Raw genomic sequence first — 19,089 nt, forward strand, 5'->3', positions numbered from 1 at the left:
ACTTTAAATAACTAATATTAGAAAATAACCAATTCTGTCAGCTCCATCCTAAGATGACAAACTTCACTGCTTAATGCACTATAATTATGGCGTTTAAAAAAAAAACTGCTATAATTTCTGGTTAGCTGCCCTGTCCTTCCTTGCTGCGCTGTTACAACCGTACAAATTGTCACATTATCTTTTGATTCCTTAAGCAGCCTTAACAGTAAGCACTGACACCGCATTTTCACACAAATGTTCAAGATCCTTTGTAGCTCTTTGTAATTGTTCTTTCTTCCCCTACACCCCAGTAGCCTTTATTCTGATAGGTCAGATTACAAGGTTGTTACAGTTATGATGAACCATGCTCTCCTGTTTCTTGCTGAGTGGGGCCCGTGTGTTGATTAAAAGCACCAAGCATTGAGTGGGATCCTTTTAATCAGCTGGAGACTTCCAATCGTTCATGGTAGATGCTTATTACAAAGATTGAGAAAATTCTCAACAATAACAAAAAATTATCTGCTTAATTCCATAAACACGCAGAAGCCTATTCTTGGCCCAGGTAGAATTGCTTTTGATCTGCTATGCACATCTTGGCAGTAATGGCTTTTTACGAAAATTGAAGCCCGTGTCCCCAAACCAATTTGTTTTGCTTGTTTTCTTTAATCCACCTGCTGGCTGTGCATAATTATATGAATTAGTTTGCCAGCCATAGTACATGATTTGTGCTTTCAGAATAATTTTACTTTGTTTCAGTTTATTTATGATTTTTGTTTGACGGCCATAAGATGTAGGAGCAGAGGTAGACCATTCAGCCCATCCATTCTGCTCCACCAATGGGATCATGTTTAATCTGATGTAATCCTCAATTTCACTTTCCCGCCTTATCTTCATAACTCTTGATTTCCTTACTGATTAAAAATCTGTCTATCTCCTTGAACATAAATGACCCAGCCTCTACAGCCCTCTGCAGTAAAGAATACCATAGATTCATTCCCCTCTGAGAGAAGAAATTCTTCATCTCTATCTTAAATAGGTGACCCCTTACTCTAAGATTATGCTGTGATGAATTATCACGTTTGCTGCATAATTCGGTTTGAAATAAGGCAACAGAAATTAATACAATCAGTATTTTAATTCAAAGTGGAATAAAACCACTTCAGCTAAAGGCCATGTAGAGGTTACCACCTGCTGGGAGAAACTCCAAGCTGGTTTCAAAGGAGCATTAATACAAACAATTACAGGATCAGAAAGACCTTCCTTTGACACACCATAAATTCTTTGGGATCACTCCCCTGCACCTATAAGTATCCACACCATGAGGACAGGAAATTCTTCAGATAAATAATACACAAAACCTTCCTTAACTATATAACTCTTGACACTTAGAAAAACACCCTCAAAGAAGTGTCTGTTTTGGTATCTGAAGAACATGACAACATTGAAAAAAGACAAGCCTCTATATGAGTCCACTTTGCCGATATATCTTAAGGCACCTGACAGTCACGCAGACACTAAGATCATTAAAACATGTATTGATGATAATACATCCAATTAGCCATTTGGCTATAGGTAATTTAGCAATAATAAGTGACAAGGTAACAGATGCAGTCCTTGACCGATAAGGGAATTTTATGTATATAAAGAAGAGGCACATTAGCGAAAGTTACACTCTCTCCTCTTCAGTATTACTGAAGGGAGATCAGTTCTGTTCTTCAAGCTTGCCTCGTCAGGTTTTGTAAGTATGCCTCAGGTTTTGTAAGTCTGTTTCTGTTAAACTTTTTAGAAATGTAGTAGAAATTGATAAGAGATACTTTAGGATTTTCCATGTTTCAGATATCTCATTCTCTTAAGAGAAGTTAGTGTGTTAACAGATAACATAGGACTGTTAACGGTTTTATATTATTATCAGATAACTGAAGACTGTTAGTCAACTTATATTTTTAACTCTGCAATTCTGTATGTATCTATTGGGAGTATTTTAAAAATAAAAATACTTTGATTAAAATTATACTGTGTAGACTTACACTCAAAGTTTAAAATCCTAGACACTCATTTAGGAAGTCTTAAATGACTAGGACCCATGACGATAGAGGTAACGATTTAGTTATGAGTGACGTATCTGAACTTTTCCCATAAAAAGTAACTGAGATCCTGTTTAACTGAGACCCGGAAAATCATTCTCCCTTCATGAGATCTATTTTAAGTCTTAGCAGAGAAACATATTTCCCTCTTTTGGTGGGTTAACCTAGATCATAGGTTATTAATAACATATTATCAGGTCTCACGGTAGCATGGTGGTTAGCATCAATGCTTCACAGCTCCAGGGTCCCAGGTTCGATTCCCGGCTGGGTCACTGTCTGTGTGGAGTCTGCACGTCCTCCCCGTGTGTGCGTGGGTTTCCTCCGGGTGCTCCGGTTTCCTCCCACAGTCCAAAGATGTGCGGGTTAGGTGGATTGGCCATGCTAAATTGCCCGTAGTGTAAGGTTAATGGGGGGATTGTTGGGTTACGGGTATACGGGTTACGTGGGTTTAAGTGGGGTGATCATTGCTCGGCACAACATCGAGGGCCGAAGGGCCTGTTCTGTGCTGTACTGTTCTATTCTATAGGTCCGGAATAACCTAAATCCTTCACAATGCCCTCTGATCATAGGCGCTCCCATGCGAGGAGGTATCCTCTCAGTATCCATCTTGTCAAACCCAGCTGAGAATCCTACATGTCTCAATAAGGTCGTCTCTCATTCTTCTAAACTCCAATGAGTACAAGCCTGATCTGTGCAAACTCCGCACAGTCTCCCGAGGTCAGAATCGAACCCGAGCCCTGGCGCTGTGAAGCAGAAATGCTAACCACTGTGCTACCATGCCACCCTTAACAGGCTCACTTGGATAGCACAAATTTTGCATTTGACCACACAGCCTGACCTCCTGACAATGGGCTTTTCCAACGTGACGATTTTCCAAACCCCGTTTTATTGTTTTCTTTTTACACAACATGATGCTATGCAATCTGTCTCGCTGTCCAACGCTGCAAACCTTTGAACTGTTGACTCTTTTAATGTATATTTCCTTGTTGGTGTCCAGATGGAAACTAATCTACAAATTTGCAGTAATCCTTAATCAGGATGTTATTTTATATAGCATTAATATTTTGCATTCATTAATGAATGTTGGAGGTGCAACCTGGGGGAAATCAAATATGCATTTTGGAAATTGGAATCAACAATGGATTAGCCATATTAATTGTTAATAAAATCCCTGGGACTGCTCAGAATCTGAAATAAAAGCAAATAATAATAGGATATGTCAATAAAAAAGATGTGACCCATTATTAAAATTGAAATGTTGCATGTCTTTTGATTTCAGACATTGATTGCATTTTATGTAATACTTGTGCTAAAACCTCAGAGGAGGGGGGAAAAACAGTATTTTATTAACATCTCTGTAATTTAATCCTGCTAGTTTTTGGTCATGCAGTTTAGGACTTTTTAAACATCCTGAGGGTTACCATTCAGCAAACCTAACAGAACTAACTGTTTAAACAATGTGGTGGCAAGAGCAGGTTAGAGATTGGGAATTCTGCGACAACGTACCTCCCGAACTCCTCAAAGCTTGTTCACCATTTACAACGCTTAAGTCAGGAGTGTATGGGATACTCTGCACTTGCCCAGATGAGTGCAGCTCCAACAATACTCGAGAAGCAAGGCCAGCGATTGATGCCCATCCCTAATTGCTAGGCCATTTCAGCGGCAAGTTAAGAGTCAACCACATTATTGTGGATCATATAAAGGCCAGTTCAGGTAGTGATAACAGATTTCCTTTCCAAAAGGATATTAGTGAAGCAGATTTTATTTTTGCGACAATGGTTGATAGTTTTACGGTCACCATTACGGAAACTAGTTTTTAATCCTGTATTTTTATTAATTGAATTTAAATTCCACCGGTTACCATGGAGGGATTTGAACCCCTGTCCCCAGAGCAGTAGTCTGGGCCTGTGGGTTACTAACCCAGTGGCGTTACCACAATGCCACCACTTTTGCCCCATTCATTTCCTCCACCAATGATGTACAATGGCAGCAGATATACAAGATGGGCTACAGGAACTTGCCAAGCCTCCTTCGACCTTCACCTTCCAATGCTGCAACCTCTACCACCTAGAAGGACAAGGGTAGCAGACACATAGGAACACCATCAGCTGCAAGTTCTCTCCAAGCCTCTCACTATATCACAATTCCTTTTCTGTTGCTGAGTCAAAATCCTGGAGTGGCATTAAGAGTATACACACAGTACATGGACGACAGCAGTTCATTAAGTGACTCAATGCAACCTTCTCGGTTTGGGGGGGGGGGGGGGGGGGGGGGGGGGGGGGGGGGGGAATAAGGGGTAGGCAACAAATGCTGGCCTTGCCAGTGAAACGCTCATCCCTTGAAAGAATTTTAAAAACTTTTCAAAAAACATGGTTTACAGAGTTGACCCCAGCATACGTTTTTTGCAGAAGGAAAGAGTAAAGATGCAGCATGTAGTTTAAACATCTAAGGGAATTAGTGCTTGTTATTTCAGATTCTCTTTTAAACTACGTGCAAGCTTCTGAAACCTCATTGCTTGTTTTTCACAAAAAAAATCAATGTTGTGCAATAAGCAGGTTTTTCAAGAAGCTTCCTGAATTTATTTAGTACATGGAGCATCACAAGTCACAGTCCTAATCTATCATGTAAGTTAGGGACCTCAGTCTCAGTGGATGAAACCTTTACACCTTCAAACTGCTGATAACAATGAGCAATTTGGGCTTGTGTATTGTGGCAGTGCCTCAGTTCTTGAGGTCTCAAACTCAACTTTAACTTTCCATTATGCCGCTCTCCCTCTTAATCCAGTCGAAGGATCAGTAAATCCATGGCCCAGAATTTTTTTCTAGCTCCATTGAGGGAGTGAGTGTACCAATGTTATTAGACTAATACTGCACCATAGTTGGAAGAATGCTGAAACCCAACTGTATCCATATACAGTGCGCTGAGCAGTTAGCCTTAATATCATTCTCATCAACCCTTAACACACTTCGCTGGTTATCGACATTTCATGACCAGCTGCATCTGTGGGAAGAATCTCTGTTTCTCTCACTCAGCACTAGTGTTTATTGGAGTGCAGCAAACAAGTCTCCCTCAGAGTAGGAATATGATAAAGTAAAAAACGCATATGTCATGGTTCTCTATCGAGTGCCCATCAATTATAATTTTAAAATGGAGTAGGTCACTCTCCACCTTGTTCACTTCCCACTTTACACATTAACCTCCTCCGCTACAAATCACAGAACGGTTACAGCACATAAGGAGGTCTTTCGACTCAGTGCTTCAGTGCTCACTCTCTGAGGGCACAGCTTGCCTGCTGTCACTCCCCTGCTTTGTTCTATAACCCTGTACATTCTTCCTGTTCGGATAATAATCTAATTTGCTCTCTAATGCCTTGATTGAATCTTCCTCCACGCACTCTCAGCCAGTGCATTCCAGTCACTGAAAATGTTTTTCCTCATGTCACCATTGCTTTTTGAATTGGAGTAAATCTATGCCTCCTTGTTCCCAGCTCTTCCACCACTGGAAACAGTTTTTTCCCTAACTACTGTGCCCTGACCCCTCATAATTTTAAATATCTCTATCAAATCTCCTCTCAACATTCTCTTCCACAGCGGACACTGTTCCAGCTCCTTCAATCTAGCTATGTTTCTTATGTTCGTCATCCCATGAACCATTCTTGTAAATCTTTTCTACACTCCCTCTAATACCCTTTCATCTTTCCTAAAGTGATGTGTGGCCATAACTGGAGACAATACTCAATTGAATTTGATCCAGTGTTCCATGGATGACTCTTGCAGGGTTGCACAATATTAAGTTGATGAGGAATTCTTGCCAACCATTCTACATTAACAAATTAAAATGTTATAATTACCTGTCGTTCAGATTCTTACCATCTGGGCACCATTTGAAAATAATTCTGTCATGAACTGCAAATAGCTTCAGTCCCCATTCAGTTTTGCTACTTTAGTTTGTTGATTTCTTAATTTTTTTGAAATCTCTAAGTGATTGCTAATATTGTAGAAACCAGGAACCATTGCATGAATTGAAATTAAGTTTCTGGGTGCTTCTGCAATTGTCAGTTTAATTCAGTATTAACTCAGCCTCCGATTCATCAGGTTTAATGACCTTTCCAAGTCCAGAGGCAATGACTGTCCACATGATTTAACAAAAAAATACTTCAAACATGTACTTCTAATTAATTCTAGCTGCTTAATGTTCAAATGAAGATTAACTGAAATAAGGATTGGTTTTAATTTGGTGACGGGGGAAAGTGAGTTGTATAGCAATATTATTACAGAGCACATTGAATCAAATCCAAGTCAGAAAAAGGATTCTCTCAGATGGGAGAAATAAACTCGGGAAGTTCTAAAGCACCTTCCTCGATTTCCTGGTGGGTGCCACTGTATAGCAAAACAGCACACTCCAAGTTCTCTGTCTCAGAGGTCGTTAGAATGCTATGTGTGCAAAATGGGCATATTATACTAGTTAATTCAAGTTAATTCTCTAAAAGCTGTGTTGGGGACGCACTGATGGTAGATTAGGACAAATATTTCTTCTTTGGTTCTATCCCTGGAATGTTTGCTGCTGGCCCTGGGTATTAAAAATGGAAACAATATGAATCATCTCTAGCGTGGTTATCCTTCACATTGAATACAAAACACACCAAAACTGAATGTAAATTTTACTTTGTGCCACTGGGCATTTGTTTCTGATGAGTTACGTTCTCTTTTCTAGAGCGCCAGGTCTTCCTTGCTACATGGAAAGACATCCCCAACGAAAATGAGCTTCAGTTTCAAGTTAAAGACTGCCACCTAAATGCAGGTTTGTGGACAATGTCTGGATAGTGATTTTGTACAGGGTGCCGGTGTAAATATCTAATAATTTGAGTGCATCAAATCTCTTGTCATTCTCAAATATAAATCAGAAGTGTCTTTGTCATAACACCTAACTATATTTCTAACTAAAACATGAGTCAACTAATAAAGGTAAAAGTGTTGTTGTTTTGATCCATATTAATAACCTTGGATATACCAGCAGCTACGCGAGGACTTCGGAGCAAGTTTGAGGTGTTGTATAGCTTATTCCTCCTCCTCATGATCAATGTTTTAAATGAAGTGTTCGGATTCAGTTGCCGAGTAAATATTGCAAGATCTTTCTTCAGCTTAAAACTAATGGATTTTATCATTTTACTGAATGTCAGCTCTTCTCTGGTAGCACTACCATCTCTGTGTTAGGAGGTAGCGGATCTGGGATTCTGCAGAACTTGAGCCCATAATCCACGCTGACATTTCAGTGCTGCCTTTCTTTTATAAATTTAGTGTACCCAATTCATTTTTTCCAATTAAGGGGAAATTTAGCATGACCAATCCACCTACTTTTTGGCGAAACCCATGCAAGCACAGGGAGCATGTGAAAACCCCACACAAACAGTGACCCAAAGTTGGGATCGAACCTGGGACCTCGGCGCCGTGAGGCACTGTGCCACTGTGCTGCCCCTCAGAGTTGCATTTTTGAAGGTCACTTCCTTTGGGTCAGAAATTTAGTTGAAGCCCCATCTGTTTGTTTCGATGGTCAGATGGGTATTAACATCCGTGGTATTGAAAGATCAGGAGATTTTCCGTGTCCTAGTCAACAGTTCTCCCTCTACCAAATCTGCCAATAAACAGGTTTGCTGGTCATTCGTTTAAGGTGAATAGCTGTTGCATTTGATTACAGTGACTACTGATATGTGTATAATAAGATATTGGAGGTAACCCAGGGAGGTCAGAGACAGTGAAGAGGAAAAATGGAAAATTTTCCAATGGGGTTGGATGCAATGGGATGTGACCAGTGATATATACTGGGGCCTCAACTTTTTCACCATATATATCAATGACTCGAGTGATGGAATAGAGAATTGTACATTCGAGTTTTTAGATGACAAAGTTAGGAAGCACAACAGGTTTTGTTGGTAGGAGGAAAAAGTTACAACAGGACATGGACAGGCGATTGAATGGCCAAAACTGGAAGATAGAGTCACACGAGTATATGCAACATTATTCACTTTGCAGCCAAGAAGGCAACACAAAATACATTTCTTAATATTAAAAGCCTAAGAGCCGTGACAGAGCAAAGGAATTTAGCTGTCCAAATGTACAAATCACGAGGGCTAGTTTATTATAGGTACAGTACATGATCAAATGGACCGTTAAACTTTAGGCTCTCACTCAAGCGAAACAAAGCCGGTGAATAGCGGGAAAGACCAAAAATGAGAACCGCGCTGGGCGCCAAACAGTTTGCGATGCAACCAGCCCGCTCCCTTAAGCAAAATCAGGATCTTGCTGTAGCGAGGCGAGAAACCAATTATCACCACTTTAGCCCCGTTTCCATACAATTCATGAGAGCCACCCCATATCCAATGGCCTCCCATCATTCAGCAGCCTCCCCAGCAAGTGCTTACGCTGGTCCCGATTAGTTACTCCTTTTTTTAAATGTGAACCTGTCGGAAGGGCTTCTGTGGTGAGCCCAGGAGGTGAGTGGCCATCTTTGCTCACAGGCACAAAGCCCGGGGCGTTGTGATTGCCGCTCCTGGGCTCAATGGGAGTTGGGGGGCACTCGGCTGCAGGGGGACGTTCCGCAGAGGTGGGGTGCCATAGGAGGGTGCGAGTGAGGCGCTGGGGAGGGAACTGCGCAGCATCCCCATGCCAACCCCTGAATTTTGTGTACCCATGCCTGGGGCAGCCTTTGTCACAGAAGACATAGAACATACAGTGCAGAAGGAGGCCATTCGGCCCATCGAGTCTGCACCGACCCACTTAAGCCCTCACTTCCACCCTATCTCCATAACCCAATAACCCCTCCCTAACCGTTTTGGTCACTAAGGGCAATTTATCATGGCCAATTCACCTAACCCGCACGTCTTTGGACTGTGGGAGGAAACCGGAGCACCTGGAGGAAACCCACGCAGACACTGGGAGGACGTGCAGACTCCGCACAGACAGTGACCCAATGGGGAATCGAACCTGGGACCCTGGCACTGTGAAGCCACAGTGCTAGCCACTTGTGCTACCGTGCTGTCCCTATCCGTCTGCCCCACCGACCACCCATAACCCCCACAGACTGCAAAGGCCTGTGGCCGTGCGGCTGAAGCCTATTGCTAAGAGGGAATTGGCAATCGTGGTTAAGTGAACACTTCACAGGGGCAGCACGATGGCGCAGTGGTTAGCATTGCTGCCTCATAGCGCCAAGGTCCCAGGTTCGATTCCGGCTCTGGGTCACTGTCTGTGTGGAGTTTGCACATTCCCCCCGTTTTGCGTGAGTTCGCCCCCACAACCCAAATTTGTGCCTGGTAGGTGGATTGGCCACGCTGAATTTGCACCTTAATTGGGAAAAATTAATGGGGTACTCTAAATTAATTTTAAAAAGTGACCACTTTACACATCTCAAGTTGATTCCCGTGGGTGAGCGGACCATGTAGCATGTGGGAGTCATTGCCTAGCATCCCAATCAGATCTTGATGCCTGGACACTGCGGGAGGCAACACCACACACGCAGCAGCCAACATCCGAACACTCAGGGGATGGGACACAGCTCCGGGGACATGTCACAGACAGAGGTGGATGGAGGCCACAGGGAGGGTGAGATGCCTGGAGAGATGGGCCAAGGGTTCGGAGGTCAGCCCGCATTGCGGATGAAAGTGAGCGAGGCATCAGACTGGTTGTGCACAAAGGTGTTTATTGTGTAATACAAGCCCCCACTCTCCTGATGGTGCCGCCCACAACCCCCGGTGCCCTCAGTGATACTCAACGTGCTTGTCCCTCCTAGCGCTACCGCTATGTCTAGGTGTTTCCCCAGAATGCACATCAGAGGTGGAGGCTGCCAGCTGCTCACCTCATCATGTGGCCTTCCTTGCCGCTGGCGGGCGTCCTCTGGGGCTCTTGAGGCCAGAGGGCCATGGCTCGCTTGTTGGCGGCACATTCCCAGACGTGCTGCACTGTCCTGTGTGTTGACGCGAGACCCCTTCAGAGGGTTGGAACTTGGGGGAGTTGGTGACCACCTTCGCCATTCCATGGGACGAGTCCATGTTGGTACTCAATGCCCCCTCCTGCTCGGTGCCCATAGGATCCTGGGGTTCACCTTGGCACAGAGAGGCAGCTGGCCTGAGCCCCGGCTGCACCTGCACCATCTAGCTCTGCCAGCCCTGGCGGTTCCCCATGGACTGCACCATCGTGTTGATGCCTTCGGTGATGCTCCTCAGTGACTGGGACATGCTCTGCAGCGGCTCGGGCATCCCCGTCTGAGAGCAGGACATGTCCCGCAGAAACTCATCAAGGTTGGCCTGGTGCTGAGTGTCATCCTTCAACGAGTCGGTCATTCTACCAGGAACCTCAGCCATGGCCATTACCGACTGTGCGGCGCCTTGGACACCTTCACTAATCATGCCGACGTTGTGCACCAGGCTTTCCACTGCAGTCGCCACCCTAGCAGTGTTGGCCTCAGTGCCACGCATTGCCGGGGACATATCCTGTGCCCGTAGCCTGTGGGACACCTCCAAGCAGCTATGAATGTCCCTGTTGCTCCCTATCATCCCCATCAGCTCTGGGCAACTGTACAACAAGCTCAGCATCAGGCTGGGACCCAGCTGGGTTCTGGGATCCAGCAGCCCTCCGACTGCCCTCTTGCCTGGGGGTTCCTGCCTCCACCTGATGTACATCAGTGACTGCGTGGTGCTGACCAGACTGTGCCCCCGAAGCCTATCCAAATACATACCCCACCGAGGTGTGTGTATCTGCACTGGTGGAGGGTGGGGATGACAGCTGTGCCACGACTATTACGGTGGCATCCTCGAAGCTCTCCACCTCAGTGGTCTCGTGGGAGGCAGGAAAGGGTGCCCGCCTGGGATGGGCCGGAGACTTTAGGTTGGAGGACCTGCGGAAGAATGGATATGTGGTCAGTGAGAAGGATGGGTCAGTCAGTAAGGCAATAACAACTCATGTTTGACATGTACCCGGGCAGAGTCTGGTGCTTCCTCACCTCTGCAGCGTCCACCAGCATGGGTGATCGCCTCGGCCACACCAGTCACCTTCAGGGCACGCTTTGCGAAGGAGGTGACAATTCTTTAGTTTGGTACCCCTCCGCCAGTCTGGGTCCTCTCCCGGTGATTATGGGAGAGCTTTTCCTGAGGAGACAGAGAGGGACCATCGTTAGTCACATGTGTGGTTCACAGTGGTGGGAAGGGGAATGTGAAGGAGGGGCAGGGGGATGGGGGGTTGAAGGAAAAAGGGTTAGAGGGTTGGTGTCTACTCACTCGTGCTGCCGGTGTAGGTCGTTGACCTGTTTGCGGCACTTGAGGCCAGCCCTCCTGGTCACATTAGCCGAGCTCATAGCTGCCGCCACCTTGTCCCAGGCAGCACTGTCTGCCCTAAGGCTCAACCTTGGGGGAGACAGGATCCCTCCTGACCTCCACTGCGTCTAGGAGCCGTCCCAACCAGCATCTTCGAATCTTGGGGCTGGTCTCCTCGGCGCCATTATTGCGAGCTGGCTGGGGTGGCTGATCAAGTGTTGATAAGTACTGCTCAACCTTGTTAGCGGGGAGCTGGCGAATCAGGTGGCAAGCCTTATTGGCTGGTTTAGCACATGGCTAAATTGCTGGCTTTGAAAGCAGACCAGGGCAGGCCAGCAGCATGGTTCAATTCCTGTACCAGCCTCCCCAAACAGGCGCCGGAGTGTGGCGACTAGGGGCTACACAGTAACTTAATTTGAAGCCTACTTGTGACAATAAGCGATTTTCATTTCATTTCATTTTCATTATTGTGCGGCGAAAAGCCTGTGAGGCCTCGTTAAGTGGACCAATTAATGTTGAATTGTGTTGCTGGCCTCACTGGGCCGAGCACTAGGAAGCTCACGGCAATTAACGCTTACTACCACACTTAGTAATTTTTCCAGAGAATCACACATTTATTGACAAGGGTTGGAATACAAAGTGAGGAATACTGCTTCAGTTTATAGAGCCTTGTTCAGGCTTGACGCAAAAGCCAAAAAACTTTGGATGCTGCATATTTGGGCAGCATCTATGGAGAGAGAAACTTGAGTTAGACGTTTCAGTTTGATGGTTTCATAAAATCATAGAATTTACAATGCAGAGGAGACCGTCAGGAGCCCATCAGTCTGTACCGGCCCCTGGAAAGCGCAACCCCAACCAACCCATCCCCGCAACGCAGTAACCCCACCTTACCCATTTGGACACTAAGGGCAATTTAGCATAGCCAATCCACCTACATGCACGTCTTTGGACAGTGGGAGGAAACCAGAGCACCTGGAGGAAACCCACACAGACACGGGGAGAACGTGCAGACTTCCGCACATAAAATGACCCAAGCCGGGAATCGACCTGGGACCCTGGAGTTCTGAAGCACTGTGCTAACCACCGTGCTGCCATGCCACCTCTTCGCAGATGCTGCCAGACCTGCTGAATATTTCTGGCAGTTTTTGTTTCTATTTGCCAGATATCATCTGGAGTATGGTTTTCAGTTTTGGACACCATACCTTGGATGGACATATTGACCTTAGGTGGTGTTTTGAGGAATCACTAGAATGATGCCAGTGCTTCAGGGTTACATTACGAGTGCAGGGTCATACATTTGGTTTCTTACACTTAGAAGGTAGGGGTAACCGAATTGAAGATGTGAAAATGATAAAAGAATTTCAGAAGGTAGATACTGAGAAACAACTACATCTATGGAGGATTTGCCACTGAGGATGAAATCAACAAACAATTTATCTGCACAAAGTGGAGTTAAGTCAGGAGCTGTCTCCCAAAAGGGCTGTGGTTTGCTGGGTCAATTCAAAATTTTCAAGACTGAGATAATTTTGCCCAAGGGTATCAAAACATATGTATCAAAGGCAGCTGATTGTGGGGAATGGTTAATGGTGGCATAGTGGTAATGTCACTGGACTAGTAATCCACTACTGCTCTGGGGACAAGGGTTCAAATCCCACCAAGGCAACTAATGGAATTTAAATTCCATGAATAAAAATACGGATTAAAAGCTAGTTTCCGTAATGGTGACCATAAAACTATCAACTATTGTTGTTTAAAAAAAATCTGCTTCACTAATATCCTTTTGGAGTGGCACAGTGGTTCGCATTGTTGCCTCACCTCGCCAGGGATCCGGGTTTGATTTTGACTTTGGGTGACTGTGTGGAGTTTGCACTTGCTCCCTGTGTCTGCGTGGGTTTACTCCGGATGCTCCGGTTTCCTCCCACAGTCCAAAGATGTGTAGGTTAGGTGGATTGGCCATGCTAAATTTTCCAGTTGTGTCCAAAAGATTAGGTGGGGTTACTGGGAGAGGGTGGGGGCATGGGTCTAGGTAGACTGCTCTTTCGGTGTGTCAGTGCAGACTGAATGGCCTCCTTCTGCACTGTAGGGATTCTATTCTATTAGCAGATAAGTGGAGTTGGGGTATACATCAGTCATGATTTGATTGATTGGCAAAACAGAACAAAGGGGCTGATTGGCTTCCTACCATTTCTGTGCAACGCACAAATTGGAAATTCTTTTTTCCGCATACTCCTGAAATTCTTACAATATTCTTTAATGGATTTGTACGGTAACTGAAATCAATGAAAAGACGAACAATAAATTATGCAAATTATAAAACAAGACAAACCGGTTATTTACCTTATTTTATTTACATTAACTATAGCTAGCCGAGGCTTCGGCTATTGTAATGTAAGTTTATATGTGGAATCGAATTCCGAAATCATCGAAAATCCAATCGCCCTGAGGATAAAGGATACTCTACCTGTATCACGAACACCTATCTGACCTACACTATTCCATTTTCATCCATATGTCTATCCAGTGACCACTTAAATGCCCTTAAATTTGGCGAGTCTTCTACTGTTGCAGGCAGGGTGTTCCACACCCCTACTACTGTCTGAGTAAAGAATTGTCTCTGACATCTGTCCTATATCTACCACCCCTCAATTTAAAGCTATGTCCCCTCGTGTTGGTCATCACCATCCGAGGAAAAAGACTGTCACTGTCCACCCTATCTAACCCTCTGACTATCTTATATGTCTCTATTAAGTCACCTCTCAGCCTTCTCCTCTCTAACAAATTTGTTATTTAATTGCCAAGGATTAACCACGGAATGAATTCCCAAGATAGTTGTGTCAATTTAAAGTTGTAGACAATCTGATTGTAAAATTCTTGATGTACTCTTCATTTAATTTTGTAATTTCTGAATCTTTGACTTGTTTTATGTTCAGAGCACAGCTGCCCTGGGGTTTGCACTAAAATTTAATTTCTTGGCTGAATTCATGATATGTAAATGTCAACCATTGGGTCTGTTTTTCAGCTTTTTGTTCAGGTGCATATTTCAGAGCAGATGATTATGGATATATCATTTCTGATGGTGTCTTTAGAGTATTACATCAGTTCATTACAACTTCACAGCTGTTTGTGCATAATGAGCTTTCACGTGTGGTGTCCAGGGTACCAGCATTGAAGTCACATTCAGTATTGTCATTGGATGTACTCACTGTAGTGTATCAACACTCAATAGGAGAAGGATCATGTGAGAAAAGCCGGTCTGATATGCCATAATTCTTATGGGATACTGATAGAGTCACAGAGGTCCATTGTGTCTGCACATGTCAAAGACAATCACCGAAGTATTCTAATCCTATTTTCCAGCACTTGGCCCACAGCCTTGTATGCATTAACATCGCAAGTGTACATCTAAATATTCTCGGTTTTATCTCTTCAGTTTACTTCCATTATCACTTTCATTGTTCTCCCTCGAGGCGAACGTGACCATGTTCGTTATCTGAAGTGTTTTGTAGAATTCCAGTGGATAAGTAGGTGACTGCTAAGACCAATCTGTGCCCCTGAAGATTCTGCTGCAAATAGGGCAAAATGCCACACAAGAAAGAAGATTAAGTTCTGGATGAGATTTACTCTTTTTTTCACTCTGCCTTGGACATACACTTGCTTTGGGAAGAGGCTGCTCCATTTCTGAGTGGTTACATCAGGTGCAGCAATCTTGGGCGAGCTTCCCCCAGTTCTCAAAGCTGATATCAAAACTCTTGAATGAAGCCTTCAAGTGTCCTTGGAGAGCTTTTGACTGCCATGAGAGCACATTCCAGATTTGTGTTCTCCATAGTATATTTGCTTTAGTAAGTGAGTGCCAGGCATTTTGGCAAAGTGATCAGCCCAACTCAGTTGTGACTGCCTCAATATGGTGTGGATGCTTGGCATGTCAGTGCAGGTAGAGCATCTCCGTGTCGAGTATTCTGTCCAGTCTTATGATAGGAAACATTTGAAGGCAGCTCATGCAAAAGTGATTGAGCTTCTTGGCATGATGCTGGTACATGGTAAACGAGTCTTGCATGAGAAAAACAGAGTGGATGGGCTATTACTCTATAGACATTTAGTTTGGGAGGCGGATTTCTTTTCGTTCTCAGACTGCTGTTTGAAGTCTGCCAAAGACCACATTGATATTGCTAATTCATGCATGTATCTGGTCATCAATGTGGACACCTCGGTGTGTGCTGCTGCCAGTTTATCCAACACTTAAGGTTCTGGTCATGAATTAAAACCTTGGGCTCGGGATGGGGCTTTCCTGGAGCAGGCTGTTACGTTACCAGTTTGCACCATGCCAAAGTTGTTGCATGCTTTGGAGAATACGTTCATGCTATATTCCATGACCAAGGATGAGCTGGCAGCAAGTGGACAGTCATTGGAAAAATTGCAAATTATGTCCTTGGAGACTTTGGTCTTTGCCTAGAGTAGTCTTCGATTGAGCAATTTTCCATCCATGCTATATCTGATTACAATGCTAGAATCACCATCACGGAAGGCATCAGAGAGCCTGGTGACGAAAAACATGCTGAAGGGTATTGGTGCGAGAACAGAGCCCTGTTTAATTCCATTAAATGAAAAAAAAAATGAAATTCACTTATTGTCACAAGTAGGCTTCAAATTAAGTTACTGTGAAAGGCCCCTAGTCGCCACATTCTGGCACCTGTTCGGGGAGGCTGGTGCGGGAATTGAAACTGGCTGCTGGCCTGCCTGGGTCTGCTTTAAAAGCCAGCTATTTAGCCCTGTGCTAAACCAGCCCCTTAGTGACTGGGAGTGGGTCAGAAGACTCACCGTCATCCAGGGCACCCGTGAGTATGCTGTCATGGAACTGTCAAACCGTTATCAAGAATTTCTCAGAGCAGCTATTCGTGGCATACCTATAACGATTAGTTGCTATCCATGACTCTGTGGTTGTTCTCTAAGCCAGATGTTTGTAGCTGCATGCCCCATTCCAAAGACTTGAGCACATAATCCAGCTGGCACATCAGTTTAATGTTGAGGGAGAGCTGCCATCTTTCGATGGGATGTTAAACTAAGGCCTTTACCAGCTTTTTGGTGGACATAAGAGACCCCAAGACACTATTTAGAGAAGAACTTGGATGTTCTCCCTGTGTTCTGGCCAATATTTATCATTCAACACTTCATCTGGTCAATAACCATTGTTAATGGAACCTTACTGCATGAAAATATGCAGTCATATTTTCTAATCATAGAATTTACAGTGCAGAAGGAGGCCATTCGGCCCATCGAGTCTGCACTGGCTCTTGGAAAGAGCACCCTACCCAAGGTCAACACCTCCACCCCATCCCCATAACCCAGCAACCCCACCCAACACTAAGGGCGATTTTGAACACTAAGGGCAACTTATCATGGCCAATCCACCTAACCTGCACATCTTTGGACTGTGGGAGGAAACCGGAGCACCCGAAGGAAACCCACACAGACACAGGGAGGATGTGCAGACTCCGCACAGACAGTGACCCAAGCCAGAATCAAACCTGGGACCCTGGAGCTGTGAAGCGATTGTGCTATCCACAATGCTACCGTGCTGCCCACAGCTAATGTTAGCAGAGTGACTATATTCCAGTAAATATATCATTGGCTGTAAAGCGCTCTGAAGGCATCCTGAGGTCACGAAAGGTATTCGCGAAATACAAATTATTTTATTTCCTCTGCCCTGTTACATTGCTTAAAATGTCTTCTGCCACAACCAAGTTAAAAAGATAGATCCTAAAATTGTATTAGTGAGTGTTTCTCAGAGTTTAATTAGACAGAACAGTAACTTCATTGCAGTGTTAATGTAAGCCTACTTGTGACAATAAAGATTGTTATTATTATTGAAAATTTGTGCTATGCTGTAGTACACTGTTACTGTTTGAATTACATTCATGCATTATGAAATTTCAGTTCTTTAAAGTTTCTTTCAGTCCAAATGTTGAACAATAAATCTAAATTCAGAAACAAAGACTCCGAGTTAGTTATCTGCCATAAGCAGATGTTTGAGAATTTTTATTGGCTGGCTTGTGCATTTGATGTTACGCCAAAAAGTAGACTCGACTCCATTTGGACACCCAATTATTTTCTCATATAGGCCTACGGGGATGTGATGGTGTTGTGTTGTCACAAGACAAGCAACCCGCAGGTCCAGGCTTTGGAGACATGGGTTCAAATCCCATTGGGGTAGCTGGTAAAATTTAAATTCAGTTAATGAGAAATCTGGGGCGGGATTCTCCAATAATGTCGGGGTCCCCCAAGCCCACAAAAAAACACGCGCGAATCACTCTGGACTTACCTGGAGAGTAAGGAGACTAGCAGGGCCCCGTAGTGCTCCTCGCAGTTCCGGCTGCTGATATGGGGTCCTGCACTTCCGGTCGGGGGTCCGCGCATGCACACGGCGGAAGCCTGTGTCGGCTGCCCCACGCGACATGGCCGACCCACACCGCGGATCGGCACGGAAAACATAGGCCCCCCAGATCGGTGGCCCCCGATCGGTAGCCTGGTCGTCCTGGAGCCCCCCCTCCCCCGGTGAATGATCCACCCTGCACCCCACCAGGGCGGCCATGGACTGAGTCCGCAGCCGCCACGCCGAATTCCCGCCGGTGGAACCATGAGAGAACCACACTGTTGGGAACTCGTCAGCTGTACTTGGTGAATCGCCGCGGGGGCCTCTTTCAATGGCCCTCGACCGCACGCACATTTGACGCCCATTCTCCGCCCCCTGTGCCGACTGCGATTTTGACACGGAGGCTCGGAGAATCCCACCCCAGGACTATGAAAGCCTGTCTCAGTAATAGTGACCATTTTGCAAAAAAAAAAAAAAAATTGTTGATTCACTAATGTCCTTTTGGGGAAGGAAATATACCATGTACGCCAGTCTGACCTACATATGACTCCAGACCCACAGCAATGTGATTAATTCGGCTGCCCTCTGAAATAGCCCAGCAAACCACGTAGTTCAACGACAATTGGGGATGGGCAAAAAATGCTGACTTTGCCATGAAGCCCCTACCCCCATGAAAGAACAAAGAAATATACAAAAATTAAAGGCTTTGTGTTGGATGAAAGAACGTAATGAAAACTTTGATTACTGTTGGCATAGAATGGATTTTGATTACGTGTGCTTCAAAAAAGCCACTCAAGACTTTTTCCAGTAACTAATACCTCAAGATTGGGGAATAGGTTAGCCTATATTCTTTTAGAAATGTTGGTGGGATGTGTCCCAAAAATAAGCAATGGCATTTGTCACAGGTTTATAAAGGTCGATAGATGTGGAGAGGTCTATAGTCACATGCAGTATTTCATTAATCTTGGCTTGTAGACTGTTGTCAGTTTCAATAATCGCTGATTCAGTTTTCATCTCACTGATGGCACAGACAATATAGCGGACTGACAGCAGATCAGCACAAGTAAAGGCAAACACAGAAGCATGTGGATCAGATTGGACAAGGGAAACCAAATAAGCTATTGCACACATTTGCTGTTCTCTTGCATTAAAATGGATTTCTAAAAGAAGCAGGTTGTGTAGTTACTTCTATTACGGTGTGTGATATGAGCAGTTAAATGTGTCACGCCTCTTGTCTGATTGAAACAACAGTGTCTGAAAGTCTTTTGACTTGCACCACCTTATAGGCATCCCAGTAACTCAGCTCATTAATTTCTGTACTGACAAAGTCAGGAATTTGAAGAAGAAATCCAGTTTAC

The 19,089-nt window shown here is 44.6% G+C and overlaps 1 protein-coding gene across 3 annotated transcripts in view; it reads left to right on the forward strand.

The window, feature by feature from the left end:
• Positions 1–19,089, forward strand: part of ap2b1 (adaptor related protein complex 2 subunit beta 1) — a 353,748-nt gene that overhangs the window by 234,504 nt on the left and 100,155 nt on the right. For all 3 annotated transcript variants that reach the window (XM_038813715.1, XM_038813716.1, XM_038813717.1), the window contains one exon: positions 6,777–6,863. In XM_038813715.1, the coding sequence (XP_038669643.1) occupies positions 6,777–6,863 (87 nt within the window). The remainder of the gene's footprint in view (positions 1–6,776; positions 6,864–19,089) is intronic.

Source organism: Scyliorhinus canicula, chromosome 12 (assembly GCF_902713615.1).
Source record: "Scyliorhinus canicula chromosome 12, sScyCan1.1, whole genome shotgun sequence".
NCBI classification, from domain to species: Eukaryota; Metazoa; Chordata; class Chondrichthyes; order Carcharhiniformes; family Scyliorhinidae; genus Scyliorhinus; species Scyliorhinus canicula.